At 38.0% G+C, this 17646-nt stretch overlaps 2 protein-coding genes across 3 annotated transcripts; both read left to right on the top strand.

Moving 5' to 3' along the window:
* Positions 1–54: 54 nt before the first annotated feature.
* LOC135110508 (uncharacterized) lies at positions 55–10053 on the top strand. Of its 2 annotated transcripts, none has more exons than XM_064022885.1 (10): positions 55–318; positions 3685–3747; positions 4275–4493; positions 4623–4760; positions 5570–5719; positions 6368–6550; positions 6711–6781; positions 7070–7242; positions 7456–7639; positions 7964–10053. In XM_064022885.1, exons 1-10 carry the CDS (start codon positions 55–57, stop codon positions 8142–8144), a joined length of 1626 nt encoding a protein of 541 aa, XP_063878955.1. In that variant the 3' UTR covers positions 8145–10053. The 2 variants fall into 2 exon arrangements, with proteins under 2 accessions (XP_063878955.1, XP_063878956.1); XM_064022886.1 differs by lacking the exon at positions 55–318 and adding an exon at positions 390–538.
* A 3037-nt stretch (positions 10054–13090) lies between these two features.
* On the top strand, positions 13091–16848 carry LOC135110505 (malate dehydrogenase, mitochondrial-like). Its single transcript, XM_064022881.1, has 7 exons — positions 13091–13258; positions 13983–14177; positions 14539–14706; positions 15630–15752; positions 15857–15994; positions 16129–16271; positions 16395–16848. Exons 1-7 carry the CDS (start codon positions 13184–13186, stop codon positions 16570–16572), a joined length of 1020 nt encoding a protein of 339 aa, XP_063878951.1. The 5' UTR covers positions 13091–13183; the 3' UTR covers positions 16573–16848.
* Positions 16849–17646: the final 798 nt, after the last annotated feature.

Raw genomic sequence — 17646 nt, 5'->3', positions numbered from 1 at the left:
GAATCAAACTGGCAGTCGTACGATATACTGAGGGAAAATATAGTACGTGTTAGAATGAATCGCTTTGGGGAAGTAGTGAGCGAAGGGCGCAGGCACGGTCCTTTGTCCCGCAGGGTGGTGAAGGCTTCTAGGCTACAGGAACTTCTGCACTATTTGGCTGGCACCAACTCCAAGACAATGGGCAACCAGCCCACTTCCACCCTCCAACAGGGGCAAGCAGCAGGGGAGACCAGCGGCAGGGGGTTCCAGTGGTCCAGCGGGCCTCAGGTGACCATTGCCAAGGACACACCTCCAGAATTTCTAATCAAGCTAGCAAAGGTAATTTATTTCTGGTTTGTTGTGGTTGGGTAGAAGAATATGTATGACGTGTATGTTGTGTTTGTGTCCAGGATTAAATATTCAGTTGAGGAGTGTGAGAGCGAGCGAAAGGATGAAGAGTGCACGGAAGAGCCAGCAAGGGCCCCAGGGCAGTGCCACAGACAAAATCTGGAGAGAGTTGCCTGGCCTGGCACTGAAATACGAAATGACATCAGTCGAGGTATTTGTTCTGATAGTGTTTTTACCTTTGGTAAATTTCCAGTTTCCCAACAAATTCCATATGGCGGACCAAACCAAACCAAACCAAACCAACCCAACCCAACGCAAACTAACCCAACCCAAACCAAACCGGTAAATTGATATTTTTTTTTCACCCGTTTAACTATTTCGGAGGAAACTATATTTTCTAGTAGATTTTGATGTGCTTTGAATGAATCTAGTAACCGTTTCTGTCGTAAATAATTTTTTTCTTTATATATATATATATATATATATATATATATATATATATATATATATATATATATATATATATATATATATAAACAATAACTAAATCTAATCTAACCTAGGTAAATTTATAGTTTAAGCCAATGTCCCCAATCTCTACCCACAGCCCCCCAATCCCTCAAGCAAGCTTGGGGGCCTGTGGGGAACCTAACCTAACCTAACCTAACCTGCCCGCGCAGCTTATGGGTACTTATAGAGACTTCCTATTGGTGCAACTCGTGGTGTTAAGTGGTGGTAGCACGTGATTGGCCCGAGGAATTATAGACACAGTGATCCTATCCAGCAGCTACCCACAATTCAAAGCATTAAACAACTGAAGTTCAGCCAACAGTACACCATTTATGTTTACCTGTGGACTTAGAAAAAGTTGAGAGCGCTGTGCATTCCCAGGCCTATTGTGGCGTTATTATTAATTTCCGACAAGTAGTGTAATCATTAGAAATGATGTGAATAGTGAGAACAAAATGAGGTAGGTTATTACCACGTAGTGTGTAATGGCTTAAACTATAATAAAACCCTAACCTAACCAAATTAAACCTAATTAAACCTAACTTGACTAAACCTAACCTAACTAAACCTAACCCACATTAACGGTAAATTTGATAAAAAAATAATACCTCAGGAGTGAACAATTTGTGACGTTGAAGGTACACACCACTGTGTGTGTGTGTGTGTGTGTGTTTGAGATCATGAATATATATTATAATACCCCCAAATCAAACCTAACTTAAACTAAACCTAACCAAACCAAACCAAACCAAACCAAACAATACCAAACCAGCCCTAACCTATCCATACCAAACCTAACCATACCTAATCTAATCATACGTAACCTAACCATACCTGACCTAACGTAATGACGACACATTTGAAAGAAGGCCAATAAATTAAAAAAAAATCACTGATGGTGTTATTATTAATTTGCGACATGTATATATGGGGTTCAAAATAGAAGAGGAGCTCCAGCCAATGAGACACGTCACAAAAGTAGAAGTGAATTTGTAGTGATACTGAAATAGTACCACACCTTTTACTGGGGCAGTGTTGCATGTTACAGGTGTCAGTAAATTGTCATATTTATGACAGTTTTTTAGTGTGTGTAGTAGTAGTAGGTACTACCTTAAGTCAGACCCAGAAAGTGAAATATTGTTTTTTTTTTTACCTGCTACAGAATACATGGATGGTGAGATCCCTAACTTATGCATAAATTACTTTCTTTTCTTTCCTCTTCTTCATGCAAAAGAGAATGAATAAGTAAAAATAGTAACAATAAAATGAAATTATAAATAAATAAATAGATAAATAAAATTATGATAATCATAAAAAAATCAAATAAATTGTGAGAGGTGCAATACATTGTCACTATGTCCACTAATTCATCTAATATAAATGAAATGTAGAAGTACAGTCTGTAAGGAGTTAGAGGAGCATGTAGAACAAATTGATGCACCTTCCTGATATAGATTCATCATGGACTCATAACTTCATATGACCAAGAAATGTTTCCAAGAGGGAATGAGAACACATTTTGAAGTGCACATGAAGAGTATTTGGGACTTGTAGAATTCTGAGCATTTGATGTTGTGACATTTTCAGGTAAATTCCTGCACTTTTGCTCATTTTATTTAATTCAGAGTATTTTAGAGAATGGGCAGCAAACATTGGTAGGGCCGCCATCCTTACTCCTTACTGTGTTGTCTGCCAAGGATGACAGCCAATGATGAGCCATGTTTATGAAGTCATTTGCATCAATCATAGCATTGTGTGCCTTGGTTTTATAAATATTGTTGTGGCACCCATTACTTCACTGCTGTCCACAGCCAACCAGCCACCAGCAACACTCTTATCTGGGCAGGCAGCAACTCACATGGAGTAGTAGTCAGGATAGCACTCACTCTGTCACCAGGTACCATGATGCAGAAGGAAGCAACTCAAAGGGATCAGTGTAGTAGTGGAGTGTGAAGCAAGAAGGACCCATGCAAGGACTACATGCACAGCACAGGCATATATTTCATAACTAAAAAATGGGGCACAGTTATCTCATGACTTGTAGGTCATTACAGGCAGAAATACACCAGGCAGAGCATAAAGTCTTAAGTGTGACATACACCATCTGCACATGCTTGCCGGCCAAAGTCTCTCAGACATTTCTGCAGAGCACGCAGGCCTCACACCACTACAAGTCTCAGCACAGCCATCCAGAAGGACAAGAACCTGGCACCCTACCACACATGAGGCGAACGCAGGAGTGGAGGCATGAGACACATCTCCATGCGTAACACAGGAGCTGCAGCTGAACACGGTGGAGTCTCTCTCAGCTGCACTTCCCAGCAACTGATAATCCTCACAGCCACAAGATGTCTTCCTCAAGCAGTCCTTCCTCAAGCAGTCCTTCCTCAAGTTGGCCCTCAGGTACACAGCAGAGGCTCCTAGCCTCTGTTCTTCCAGCAACAGGGAGGTTCCACAGCCAGCTATGATGTCTTCCCTTCACTGTCCTCTTCAGGCTGCACATCTGTAGATATGCACTCTGCTGTCCACAGATGAGCACTTCCTGTCAGGCATAGCGAGGTATCTCTCAACAGATGGCAACCTTGGGGATTATAACTCAGTGTGAGGGAGTACATAAAGAATATGTGTGGTAGAAGTATATGGTAGCTATGGCCAGTAGGGAGCATTTAGGGGCACCAGATTCATGGGAAAGGGCATGTGCCCACTGTTCCCTCCTGTAGCTGTGGCAGTGCTTCCTATATGGTATTACAGACACAGTAAAAGAGTTATTTATTTATTTTTTTTTCTTCCATTGTTGCCTTTCCCCAATCTAAGTTGAGCTTCATTGTTGATATGTTGTGTCAACAGATCCTGGTGTGGAAATCGCTGGCTGAGGAAAATGTTGACGGCATTACAAGGAATGTCTTCATTGTAAGTTGCAATTAATGTTTTTTGTTTTAAGTAATGTAAGATGTTTACCATTAACCATTTTATTATATTTTTTAAATCAACATTTACATTGCTATTATCTCATTGTTGTTACATATAAGGCAAGAGGCTCCTGATGCATGCTGTGATTGATATCAGTAGCACAAAGGATTTCAAATAACATAATGATGAATGCAACAGTAGTCTTACTGCTGTTGCCTCATGAATCTATGGGTATATAAAGAAATTCATGTTCCAGCCTATTCATGGCTTCCTGTAATTACTTATTGGTTGTAAAATTATCCTAACTGTAAATCTAGAGAAATGTCATATAGCCATCAGTTTAAGGGCAGGAAATTAGATGGCCAAAATGCAACACTAGCTCTAGTATAATAAAGATTTTTACTCCTACAAACACATTCATGTATTCAATATGAGAAATCACTTAGGTAGACCAGTCAGCAATGGCTGTTATATAAGCCTGGAGCATTTCCTGTAACACAGCATTCAAAGATCCCTTCTCCCTGCAGAAGTACGTGACTAAGTACAGTGAGCCTCTTGGAAAACGGCTGTTCCAGTATTTGATGAAGCACTGGCAGAAAGAAGCAGGTGGTTCCCCAACCACCTCTGAGGGAGAGCAGTGTACTGTGGACAAAGGTGATGTCCTCTCCAGTGCTGCCTTCATAGCTGCCTCTAATCACTTGATGGCTCTCCACACTGACTCCCAACAGATGGAGTTTTATATAAAAGTGTGTATTTACTCAGTTTATTTTGTTGTGTTAGTTCACATAAAATATGCTTGTATCTAGTCGTTTATTTATTTGCTTATATACTTGATTTTTACTATTTATTAATCTAATTATAAAAAAAAATTTCAGTTGTATGCAGGAGACCAAGAGAAAATTAGTAAAGGTGATGTATTTGATTTGATCTCCGCTGCCCATCAAGTTTCCACCTGCAGCCAGCACACGTGTTGCGTGCCTGATGACATCCTGATGGCAGTAGTCCGTGGTGCAGTGAGTCATCTCATTTATGTTCATTATTTACCTAGTTATTTTGTGGAGTTGGTGGTGTCAGTAATGGTTGCTCTGATTATTTGTCACAGTCCTTTTAGTCTTTGTATCTCCTTGTGTGAGTGAAATTAGAGTTGGAAACCAAGATTTTACTTGTCTACTTGGCTACTCTGACCTACTATTAATCGGCACCTTCCTAATGTTCTCATCCACTCATCTGATCCTTTAAGTTTTGAATTCTGATGGTGACATTTATTTCAAGGAGCTGGATTGGTGATGTGGTGTGACTTTGATTATAAATACCAAATGCTGCTGATTTGCTATAAACCAGAGTTATTGGCTGAGCTTCAGGTCTGCCCTTCCTTGGCTGCTCTCATGGTAGTCAACTTCTTTCTTGTATCATCCCGTCAGTTACCTTTCTTAGACAAGGAGTGGATAGATAAAAAATTTACTTTGATGTGGCAAAAACTTCATTAATTTAATTATAACTGAAGTTTCAAGTATTAATTGACACACTTCATGTTTGTGTAGCACAAGTCAGTAGGTTGTGTTTTATGCAGCTTTTCCCTTTCCATTCATGCAGAGGAGCATTTAAAAATAATTATAAGAACTTAACCAAAGAAACGCCAGTAGTGGTGTCATAAACTAAACTTTTCTGTAATTTTTCATACATTGTGAAGTTTGGATAATTGGAAAACCCTGCAGAATTTTACTCTTATGGAACACTCCTTATATATTGAGCATCTTAATTTACCCAATGCTGTCTTCAGGAGAGCTCATCTCAAACCTACACCTTGTTCTGCTCACAACAGATGCACGGCAAGGAAAGCATCAACACTAAGTACCTACACAGCTGGTTGTGTCAGCACTGCCCCCGCCTACTGATGTGGCTCCACCGCAACATCATGCACACACTGACAGTAGGCCACCGCACCATCCCTGACAATACAGAGGAGGCGGAGGTGAGACACAGATGACAAGAAGCAATGCAGAATTTTTGAAAGGGCTTGTAATTATTGTATCAGATATCTTTTTGGTTGATTTTCATTGACTTTTTTATGTTATGTTTAAACCCTTTCATTGATATTTGACACACTTTTCCTGAATGACTAACCTTTCGAAGACATAGTCATATTTTCATGTTACCACCATCTCCAAACATTGTCCTGCCTAGAAATTGTAAAAATCTATGCTTTTCAATCTTCTTTCTTGTAAATGCTTATAAACCTTTCATACATTGCTTTTAGTGCTGGGAACCATTGCATATAACATAGTACATAATACCCACATGATATGTATTATGTAGGTATATGTGTATTGTGTTTTGGTAAGTTTAATATTTTATTTATTTTTATTACATTATTTATTTATTTTATTTATTTATTTATTTATTTATTTATTTATTTATTTATTTATTTATTTATTTATTTATTTATTTATTTATATTTTCTCTTTATATTTTTATCCTGCTTCCTTGATACTCTCCCCATCCTTTTATGCCACTTAATTTCCCTCACAGACTGCAATATTTTTTCTTCCAACAGTTTGTCAATATACATTTGGAAGACATTGCATAAACATCTTTCTTAGTGTTTCTCCCTCCTTCCCAGGATGACCGGGACACCCCTATCTTGGACTGTCCGGGTAAGTCAACTTGTGTGAGCCTCCACCCTGCCCTCATATGGCTACTGACTTGCTCCCTGCCCCTCCTGTATACCAAGCCAGAGAAGAACAGGGCCCATCCCTCCTCCAACAATCTCCTCCTTGACCCTCATGTTTTCATCGATAAAATGGTGGGCACATTTCTTACCTGTCAGTATCATTTGATGTTAATTGAAGTGATGTAACATTGTATCTTATTGTGATTAAGTTTTCCTATATTTATTTTTTATCATGTATTTGGTTATCTTAGTTTGATTCACTTATACATAATAGCATGATTTTATATTTCAGGTCCTGGCTGTGAGTCCCACACACTGGGTCCCTCTGTACAACAGTGATGAGCATGGTCTCAGCATTAACAGGTGACTACATCCACTGAAGGAAGGTTACATTCAGGCTGAGTCATTGTAGCATTTGATAAGCAAGACTAAAATTTTTTTTCCAGAGTTTCTATTTAAAAATTTGTAGTGGACTGATTTTTTGGTAGTTGTCATTTGATTGTTGAAAAGACCATTTTGCAATGCATTGTTAATTCTTTACACTTTCATCATAATTAATACTCTTAGGACCTGGATTTGCTGGAATTAGTGAGTGGTAATGAAGTATTTAGCACTGTGAGAAGAGAAGAATAATGATGGGTGTATGTGCAGGTTGCAGCATCATGTGTTTGGCTACCATGGTGCCACTCTCATGTTCATCACAACAGAAGGTGACAACATGTTCTGTGTGGCAAGTGACCAGGAGTGGCGGGACTCCAAACACTTTTGGGGTGGTGAGCAAGCCCTCTGTCTGCATCTCACTCCTGAGTACAAGATTGTTGAAAGTAAGGTTACCTAACTCTTATTTGTTATCCAATAGACAAAAAAAAAAAGGAACCTGTAAAAAAGGAAAAGAAAAACTATGATATAGTACACATATCTCTGTTTACTTGTTTGTTTAGTATGAGTTTACATATCAGCTCTGGAATTTGGGCTCAGATCCTCATGTGAGTTGAGACAGCTTCAGGATGCTTACTTATTATCATCTGTCATTCCAGGTGGTGCCAAGATCCTTTATTTCAATGTGACATCTCGTGGCTTCCCAACTGGGTTACAAGTAGGCACAGACAGTACCAATCGAGCTCTCACCCTGGACCTCAACCTCACACTGGTCACCTACCGAAAGATCCCCTACAAGCTGAAGTCACTGGAGGTGTGGGGCTGCAGCACCTCAGAAGCAAAGTTAGTGATGCCCATTTCCTTCCTTTGATTTTTTAAGTTGCGAGTGTCTACACCATATAAAGATCTTTTTATAGTATGACTCAGAAAGCTGTGAAATATTAACATTTATGATATACCTTCCTATGATTTGTTTTGCTATGTGTTTTGTGTGATATAAGAATTCTTTCACAGAGTGTCCTAACCCAAGAAAAGTAAGGTTATAAACACAGAATTTCATGTAACACCTCATTATTGATGCTTAAAGCTAATATAAATTTATTTATTTATTTATTTATTTATTTATTTATTTATTTATTTTTTTTTTTTTTTGCATGTGTGCTGCAGGGAAGCACAGCAAGAACTTAAGAAGAGGGAAGTGAAGGATGTTGAAAGTCGCCGCAAGGTCAAGGTGAACAGTTCAGACTGGCTAGACAATCCTGACCGCTACCTGATTGAGTTGGCCGGCACCAGGCTGAGTTATGCCCAGTATGACAATCCTCCGCCAGAGGCCTCAGGAAGCAAGTGAAGTGTTAGTCTGTATTAACAACATCCTAGTCCACCAAAGGAGTTTATGTGGACTAACTGGCCTCAAGAGGTATAAGATGTGTCAGCTTGATATATTCCTTATAATTTTTGAGAGACAGTAGACCTCTAGAAATACAGTAGCCATTCTCTTGACCATCATTACATATACACACTGATTTGGCCACTTAGTTACTATAACTGTGCCTAACCAACAATCCCTTCAATCATTTAATGATTTTTGTACTCCACAACATGCATGCCATTGATCTCTAGGAACTTTGCAGACATGTTGCCTTTATGATTTTGTTCCTGAAGACTTGTATGATTTGAATATCCTGTCAATGACTTCTCTAAATACAATGGAAAATGTCTTTATATTGAGGAAACTGATGATGTGGATCACTCAAGGTTGAATTAAGTCCGAATATTACAGTGTTTAGACTTTGTAACATGCATAATTGGAAAAAATCATGACATCATCTGTGAGAAATCTAATATTATGAGTTTTTCAATTGTGTAGTTGTAAAAGCTTGTGCATTCATGAAGAGTGGTGGCAGGTGACAAGTGAGTTTAATGTGATGAGTTTTAGCAGCATTGCATGTGGAAACTGTCATGTCAAGCTTAAGAGATGAGAAAAAAAAAGATTGCTCTTCTGTGATTACAAAGTGAATGATATCTTAATTACTCAACTAGTCCATGCCTTTTAGATTACACAGCATGGAGAAGTGAGCAGCTACTGTATACAAAAAGATTCCAAGTTACTCAGTATAGTTCATATTTGAATCTATTAATTTTTTTTTTTTTTTGTAAAATGACTCAGAAAATAGCTGTGACATTTCAGTATATCCTTTCTGAGTAAATCTGTAGTGACCTGTCACTGCCTGTTGTGGTTGAACTGCAGCAGGATGAGTGATGTAGCAGTGATAGGGCAGTAAGATTTGCCAGCTGGTCTTTAGTGATGGACATAGAACTGAAAACTTAGAGGTCACAAGAGAACACTCGGGATTTCCAACTTGGCTGTGGCAATTAATGTTGAATTTTGACACATTTAGTTATTTGTAATGTTTATTTGCTTGACATTTTCATTCCTAGACCATAGTGCCAAATGACTAATGATATCTGGCACATTGTACTCTGTCCATTACTTAATTACTGGGTTTTTATATTCATGGAGGTGCAGTATTTATTCATGGCTTGGTAATTCAGATGTGATTGGTAACTAACCCAGTATTGTGGAAAATTGAGATTAGAATTCATCTCTTTAGTTTTAAAGGATCTGAGGTGAGAAGACCAAGCGTGTAGTCTATTGGAATAGTAATTAGTAAATAAACAGCCATGAGCTGGTCTTTTTGAGATGAACATGAGACCCTACCTGTTAAGGGTTTACTAGCCACTGTGACACACCTTTAATGGCATCAAAGGAAAGTAATGAATGGAAAATATGAGTTAGGATGTCAGTTATAAAAAGTTTCTTTTACCTAATTAACTCTTTTGCACATGCTCTTCATTAGAGTTGAGGATAAGAGTTGGAAGGTACAAAAGTAACTCATGTTATGGCAGTAATCTGATGTCATCTCAAGTTGTGAAAATCAAAGAAAGATGGTTTTGTATAGTATAAAAAAATAGAGGAAGAGGCCTCAATATGTAGCATTATAAAATAGACGACCACTTGTGGCCACATTTTTCCTTTATAAAGTTTGGACATTTCATTGATACATTATACCCTGTAAATAACATGGGCAGGGTTCTCAGGTTCCACCAATCAAGGTAATGATTAGCAAAGTTGAAACACTGTAGTGGCCTTATCGGTTCCTTCTTTATGCCTTCTATCTAAACAAATTTTTGGTTTTTACATCTTTGTTCTTGTTTGTTATGGATTTAAGTGCTTTAAATTATATATATATATATATATATATATATATATATATATATATATATATATATATATATATATATATATATACTATACATTCCCTTATTATCAAATACACAGATTTTTTTATTCTGTTATTTTCTATTTTGAAAAGCATTGTTGATAGGTATATTATGGTTAATTATTTTGTAATAGCTAGTGCATTAATCATGCCTAGTGAACAGTTTGTTTTATAGTATGTATTTATGATCATGTATACATTGTGAGTGAAGAAAAACTTTGGGAGCACTTCATGTGCATGAGTCTCATTCATATATATATATATATATATATATATATATATATATATATATATATATATATATATATATATATATATATATATATATATATATATATATATATATATATATATATATATATATATATATATATATATATATATATATATATTAAACAACATTTATATGGCAGATAGGGAACCTCTAATAGTAGTGCTGTTTAATAGTTCATGTATTAAACACACACACACACACACACACACACACACAATCAACAATTTTTTCCTACTTCTGAACACATTTTCAATCATGCATTGATGCAGAATGAGATGCTGTGGGTAATGTGCCTGGCTATGAATCTGCAGGTCCCAGTTCAGCTCCAGGCTAGAGCAGATAATGCACAACTCATCCAGTTGTTCATCCTTCCTTTGGGCTGGCCTATGAATGGGTATTTGGGGAAAGTAAATTGTACAGATCTGGGTGTCACAGTGGCCTGTGTCTCAGGATAAAAGATACCACCCATCACAGGCTGAAAGGCTCATGAATCAGAGATGAGCAATAGGGCAACGCACAGCTACAACTTATGTCACGCTTACCTTCTCACATCATACGGTCTCACCAGTTTGTTTACTTATTCCATTTGTTATGCTTTATTTTACTGCAGATATCCTTTATCAAAACTTAATGTGTACAGATGAAGCTGTATTGTACAGTTATACAAAGCTGCAATGAAGAAGCCAGTAATAATACAATTTAAACCCAGTCCTGTGATATAAGAAGCTGCAATGATATATAAGATGTGCATCCTCAGTCTTCAGGTTCTTGTGCAATAAGAAACACTGTACCATAATATGTATATGATGTATAGTTTTGCAAATTGTTGTTGTGTGAGGATCTCGTAATCAGAAGCTCCGCATAGTACATACATGATGTCACAAATATGTTAATTGCAAGTGAAAACCTCTTGGTAATGTTAAGTAATTATGTGGTTTCACTGAAGTTTTCCATATTTTTGTAAGGTGCTAAGGAATGAGTTGGATGAATCTGCATTGGAAACAGCTGATGTAAAGCATGCTATTAAGTGATGTGCATTTTTCATGTACTTGTGTAAGTTTAATAGAAATACAGCAAGGATTTTCTTCCAGCATATTTCTTCTTCATATTATTGTTCCTCCTCCTCCTCCTCCTCCTCCTCCTCCTCCTCCTCCTCCTCCTCCTCCTCCTCCTCCTCCTCCTCCTCCTCCTCCTCCTCCTCCTCCTCCTCCTCCTCCTCCTCCTCCTCCCCCTCCCCTTCTTCATTAAGGAATAGAGATCATGTTATGGTTGTGATTCCTTGCTAAAGTTGTGTTTTGATTTGTTCCCACAACCTCTAATTTGCAGGAAGCTCACAAGTATTAAGTGCCTTAAGTGTACAGTAACATTTATTTTCTCTTATTGTGGGATCGAAAGAGGGAGAAATTTATATATACAAACTGAATACAGGATGAAATCTACATTGTATTCAGTATTTTTTATATTTTTTTAATTTTTTTTAATTTATTTTTAAAAATTATTGTTATCCAGTTGCATCTTTAGAATGAAGGAAATGTTTTTGGTTGTCCAGAAGCCAAAGTACTACATAGCCTAGTTGTTTAAGATTCCTTCACTATTCATAATGTTATTTTTTATTTCATGAATACTATGATGACATCCATTGCTTTGTAACAAATCTAAAAATGGCTGTGTATTTCATCTTTCTCATGTCTCATCAAGAATATAAAATTTAGATATTTATTGGTTCTTTTTCATCCATGAAATAATGTTTAGGGTTTTCTGTGAATGTGAATCTGTTTGCTAATATATTTATCTGTATTCATTCACTTATTTAATTATTTACAAGGTTTTTTTTTATGATTACTCACCATTAAACTTTCTCTCAACTGAATAAAACTGCAAGAGCTACAGGTGCATACCCCATGACTTGCATTACTCACTCAGTCATAATGAAATAGAATTAAAAGCTAAATAAGTGGTGGATGCATTCATAACAAGAGGGCCTCACCAGAGGTCAATCTCAATGAGCTCTTGATGAAATTCTTGACTGGATAAGCAGAGAACACCACCTTAGACCTCGGACTAATGACTGGCAGGTTCTGAGGTCACATTTGGAGATCTTTCTATCCCTGATCACTATGTAGCTACTCATAACATAAGACATGGGGATCTTAGATAATTTATTCAACAATTGATAGACACTTCGCATGTGTGCCTTGACAAGTAATGTGAAAGACCCAGTGGTATTACATACGAACGTGTTTGAATTTCCCCCCTTTAGCGCATTAGGGTTTGCCATGCAGTGTGAAATGCAGTCATGAGAGTGAGTTTCTTATAATATTACATATAAGGATTGGTGAATATAATGACACACTCAAAATTCAATGTCATGCAGCTTTATTCATAAATTACTTTTTGCGGAGCCTTCCCGTGACGTAGATGCTTGTTTCCATTTTTGTCATTATTCTCTCTTTAGGGAACTTTCATTGTTAAGTAAATCTTATAGCAGGGACCTACCATTAGAGAAGTATATGAAATCCTCTAATATTGTTCAGAATTTTCAGAAATATTAATAGGAAAAAAATAAAGAAAAAAAATAGATGTCTGCTTCCATTTTTCCATTATTTTCTTCTTAAGGAATTTCCACTACAAAATAAACCTTATGGCAAACAAAAAAAATGAATGATATTATTAATTATTATTCAGGATTTTCAGTGATAATAATATAACAAGTAAAACGAAGAAAACCGTTCTCAATCCTAGACGGGCCAGGTGGCAGCTTCAGTCAGCCGGTGTTCCCTTCCATCGTCAGCTGTCCTCAATCACCACCTCAAGCAAAAGCAACCCACTACCATGTTCTCCAGACTCGCCAGGCCCCAGATTTCTCTTCTCGGACAGTGTGCCAAAAACTTCTCCACAACAAATGCGGTGAGATAAACACGCCAATCAGTAAATATGGGTGTGAGTGATGTGGAGTTAAATTTACGCATCGATTGTCAGTAAGGAATGTGTGCCTTATTGTGAGGTGTTTGCGAGCATCAGGTATGTAGTCTAGGGCTGGCGCGGAGACTGACTGACAGGGGTGCGGGCAAGGTCACAGAAGACACGGTGACCTTGACGGGAAGACAAGGGTTTACATTAAGAATTCCGGCTTAGTGACTCTCTCTCTCTCTCTCTCTCTCTCTCTCTCTCTCTCTCTCTCTCTCTCTCTCTCTCTCTCTCTCTCTCTCTCTCTCTCTCTCTCTCTCTCTCTCTCTCTCTCTCATTTCATTCCTTCAGCTAGCTCACCTTAATATCTGAACGCATTTACTCATTCACTTGTCATCCTTACCTTATCTTTGCATTCCTTGATCCACTTGTTCTGGTGTTGATTAGACTCTCTCTCTCTCTCTCTCTCTCTCTCTCTCTCTCTCTCTCTCTCTCTCTCTCTCTCTCTCTCTCTCTGAAATGTCAGGTAGTGACTTCCAATGTCTAAAACAGTTGGGGGGCATACCAAACTGATTAAAGCTAAAAAAAATCTAATTGTTCTGTATCATATATAATAAATTTATCTTATTTTATTATTTATTTATTATTATTTAGTAATTATTTATTTGATTATTATTAATTTATCATTATTATTATCATTAGTATTCTTATTTCTTTTCTCTAGGCACAAAGAAAGGTTGCAGTTATGGGGGCCAGTGGAGGGATTGGCCAGCCCCTTTCCATGCTGCTGAAGAACTCTCCCCTGGTAACTCAGCTTTCCTTGTATGATATTGTGCACACTCCAGGCGTGGCTGCTGACCTCTCCCACATCGAGTCCCCAGCCAAAGTCACAGGCTACGTGGGACCAGAGCAGCTGGCTGTAAGCATCCAGTTAAACACTTTAAACTCTCTATTGTGCCCACAAGAAAATTACTTGATAGTTCTTTATGAATGTATGTATGTATATCCATTAAATGCACAACATTCTTAGTTCACATTGCTAATATTGTTTTTCATGCTCTTAATTTATCTACTTGAACCTGAACCTGAACAAGTGGATCAAGGAATGCAATCTGTATTTCCATGTTCTATCTTTAATTTGATGGTTTGCAGAATGTTGTAAATTTTGTAGTATTATGCATGCCTGGGTTTTATGTTTGGAATAGATTTTGTAAAAATATAACTTGAGTTTGGCATAGAGGGATGTTGTAATGTTAAATACAGCAGTGTGTCTTTTATAGGACTCCCTGAAGGGTTGTGAGGTGGTGGTGATCCCTGCTGGAGTGCCCCGCAAGCCTGGTATGACGCGAGATGACCTGTTCAACACTAATGCTTCCATTGTTGCCAACCTTGCCAAGGCCTGTGCTGAGAATTGTCCCAGTGCCATGATCTGCATTATCTCAAACCCGGTGAGTTACTGGACATTAAATCTTGGATCTGTAATGGTTGTCATTGTGTCTAGACAGGCAAAAAATGATACTTAAGAAATGGGGAAGATAGCATAACTTTTTATGTGCTATGGATTTAGTGTCATCATATGAATATACTCGTACAGTGAACCTCGGTTCACGAACTTAATCCATTCCTTAAACCTTCATGAGTAGCACAAAAATCCCTTTTACACAGACTTATATGCTCCAGTGTTTCCTTTTAGCTAAAGTATGCTTAGTGCAAGGCAAGATTTTGTCTTCCTCTCAAATCATCATCTTTCCAACCATTCTGAAAGTCAAAGTCAGAGTAAGAAGTGGCAGGCTAGATATAAAGGCACTGAAGGTGGGAGGGAGTAGGAGGGATCCAGGGCTAACCACCCTTCAAACAGATGGGAAGGCATCTGACCTTGAAATCAGTGACTTGCTAGTAGGCACACCAAAACACAACTGTGTGCTTATGCTTGCTGGTTAAGGGACTTGGCGGGGTGTTTATGTTTGCACACCGAAACACCATTCATAAACTGATGCAAAAAAAAAAAAAAAAAAAAAAAAAAAAAATCTGTTCTTGAACCAGTTTGTTTGGAAATAAGAATGTTTGTGAACTGCAAAAAAAAAAAAAAAAAAAAAAAAAAAAAAAAAATCTGTTCTTGAACCAGTTTGTTTGGAAATAAGAATGTTTGTGAACTGAGGTTTCACTCTATATATTTCTTAGTCATCATCGTCACCTTAAAAGGAACTATGCATATATGCCTGTATCAGTCTTCTTCCTTCAGTGGTGGCTATCTGTGCAGCTTTTCTGCATTGGAAAAATGTTAAGTATTGTAGAGTCATTGATCAATTTTAAATGCAACATGTTGTTTAATTAGATGATCAGAGGCTTTAATTTCCATGATGTTTTCCAGGTAAACAGCACAGTGCCCATTGCAGCTGAAATGTACAAGAAGGCTGGTGTGGACAGCAGCCGCATCTTTGGTGTGACCACACTTGACATCGTGCGAGCAAACACCTTTGTGGCAGAGCTCAAGGTACCAGTACCAGTAGACTTGAAAAATGTGGTGTTGTCATGTCTTTATGTTTGGAACCTTTCGTTGTGATGCTGTGATTTATGTGATTATTTGTGTCACTGCAGGGTCTCGATCCTACCAAAGTGAATGTCCCCGTTATTGGAGGTCATGCTGGAGTCACCATCATCCCTCTCATCTCTCAAGCCACACCCTCTGTTGAGTTCCCAGCAGACCAGCTGAAGGCACTCACAGAGAGGATCCAGGCAAGTCATAGTGGTGGTTGTAGTAATTCCAATGCAAGGGAATTTGTGTAACTCTGACCTGTTTCACTGAAATAATCTAAAGCTCTCTTGTTATCATAGTTATTAGATACATCTTATCACTTCCATTACAACAGGATGCTGGCACAGAGGTGGTGAAGGCCAAGGCTGGAGCAGGATCTGCCACTCTCTCCATGGCCTATGCTGGTGCCAGATTTGCCTTCTCAATGATCCGTGCTCTTAATGGGGAGGCTGGTGTAGTGGAGTGTGCATATGTCAGGTGGGTACTCCTGGCAGGCTGCACCACCAGCTGGTTTTGTTATATGACATTATTGCAGAAAAGTTGTGGATGGGGCTAATATCAGATTGCTGTAGGGCTTCATTACCACGTGTTTTCCCTCAGATCCAGCATAACAGAGGCCACCTATTTCTCAACCCCTCTCCTCCTGGGTCCCAATGGCATGGAGAAGAACCTTGGCTTGGGCAAACTGACTGATTTTGAATCCAAACTTGTTGAAAATGCCCTCCCAGAACTGAAGGGTAGCATCAAGAAGGGGGAGAATTTTGCGGCCAGCATGTAAGTTCCACCAAGGACCAGGTCTTTCTGATGACGTTGGATTCCACAGTTGAGGCAGTGAGGAGTGCTGATGTAAAGTGTTCCATTTTGACACCACTTGCTCTATCAATATTTAACCTTGTTGAATTTGATCATGTGTGGGTGGAAATTAAAGTATAGATGTTGGTAAGAAAACATCCACTCAAAGTCAGCAACTTTTGCTTTATACCAGTGTGAAAATTATTTGAAAAGGAAGCTGTATATAGAATTGTTCTAGATTATTAATAAATAATAAATGCCACTGAGTAATTTTTTTTCCTTTTATGAAAGGGACTGGAAACCCTTGTTTCATAATTTTATTTAGTATCTTATTTTTCCCTACAGACAGTTTACATGTGCTCGAGGCAAAATGTTTCCTCACCTGAATGCTCTTCTCTTATGGGGAGCAGGTTTTATTTCAGGATAACCTCTCCTTTTTGCAGTCTGCTGACAAAGGCTGTTGAGGTCTTCCTGAGACTGACTGGCCACCTATTTATCAGATCAATGTTTAATTTCTCAGTGTGATATAGGGAAGTCAATGATTCACTTGGACACATTTTTCATCAGTCAGCCTTTCTGCCAAGGAGAGAGCATTGTGTTTTCAGACCTGATAAATTTAGTACCAGAGTGATGTCCAATGTATAATCCTTATGATCCTATGCACTAAGATTGGGATGCCATAGCTACTTTATGGAAAGATATTTGCAAATTAAATGAAATGCACAAATTAATTGAAGTTTTTATCAAAAAAACAGAATGGCTGCATATGTTTGAACTGTGTGAGACATCAGTAAACACAATCACCAGGCCTACTATCCCTCAGCCACAGCAACACCTCTATTTCAGTGAATGCCTACATCCATACTCATCAAAGGCAGCCTGTACACTACTAGCTGTTGATTCTGACAATATGACTAAGAATTCTTAGACTCAAAATCACTAGTCAAATTTTTCCTTATGAATTGAATCAAACTGGTTCACTTGGTGTAAATAAGGGTTTAGGAAGGAAAGAAGGGATAGAATAGTTATAAGGAGAGAGAGAGAGAGAGAGAGAGAGAGA

The sequence above is a fragment of the Scylla paramamosain genome, chromosome 20, assembly GCF_035594125.1.
Source record: "Scylla paramamosain isolate STU-SP2022 chromosome 20, ASM3559412v1, whole genome shotgun sequence".
NCBI lineage: Eukaryota > Metazoa > Arthropoda > Malacostraca > Decapoda > Portunidae > Scylla > Scylla paramamosain.
The sequence above is the reverse complement of the archived record's forward strand: the minus strand, read 5'-3'. Positions and strand labels throughout refer to the sequence as shown.

Bases quoted from the DNA above. Each gene is read 5' to 3' on its own strand.
- LOC135110508 (XM_064022885.1), top strand. From the start codon at position 55: ATGAATCGCTTTGGGGAAGTAGTGAGCGAAGGGCGCAGGCACGGTCCT. The intron at 4,761-5,569 runs GTGAGTCATCTC...TGCTCACAACAG, and splicing joins TGGCAGTAGTCCGTGGTGCA to ATGCACGGCAAGGAAAGCAT. The intron at 7,243-7,455 runs GTAAGGTTACCT...CTGTCATTCCAG, and splicing joins TGAGTACAAGATTGTTGAAA to GTGGTGCCAAGATCCTTTAT.
- LOC135110505 (XM_064022881.1), top strand. From the start codon at position 13,184: ATGTTCTCCAGACTCGCCAGGCCCCAGATTTCTCTTCTCGGACAGTGT. The intron at 14,707-15,629 runs GTGAGTTACTGG...GATGTTTTCCAG, and splicing joins TCTGCATTATCTCAAACCCG to GTAAACAGCACAGTGCCCAT. The intron at 16,272-16,394 runs GTGGGTACTCCT...GTTTTCCCTCAG, and splicing joins GTGGAGTGTGCATATGTCAG to ATCCAGCATAACAGAGGCCA.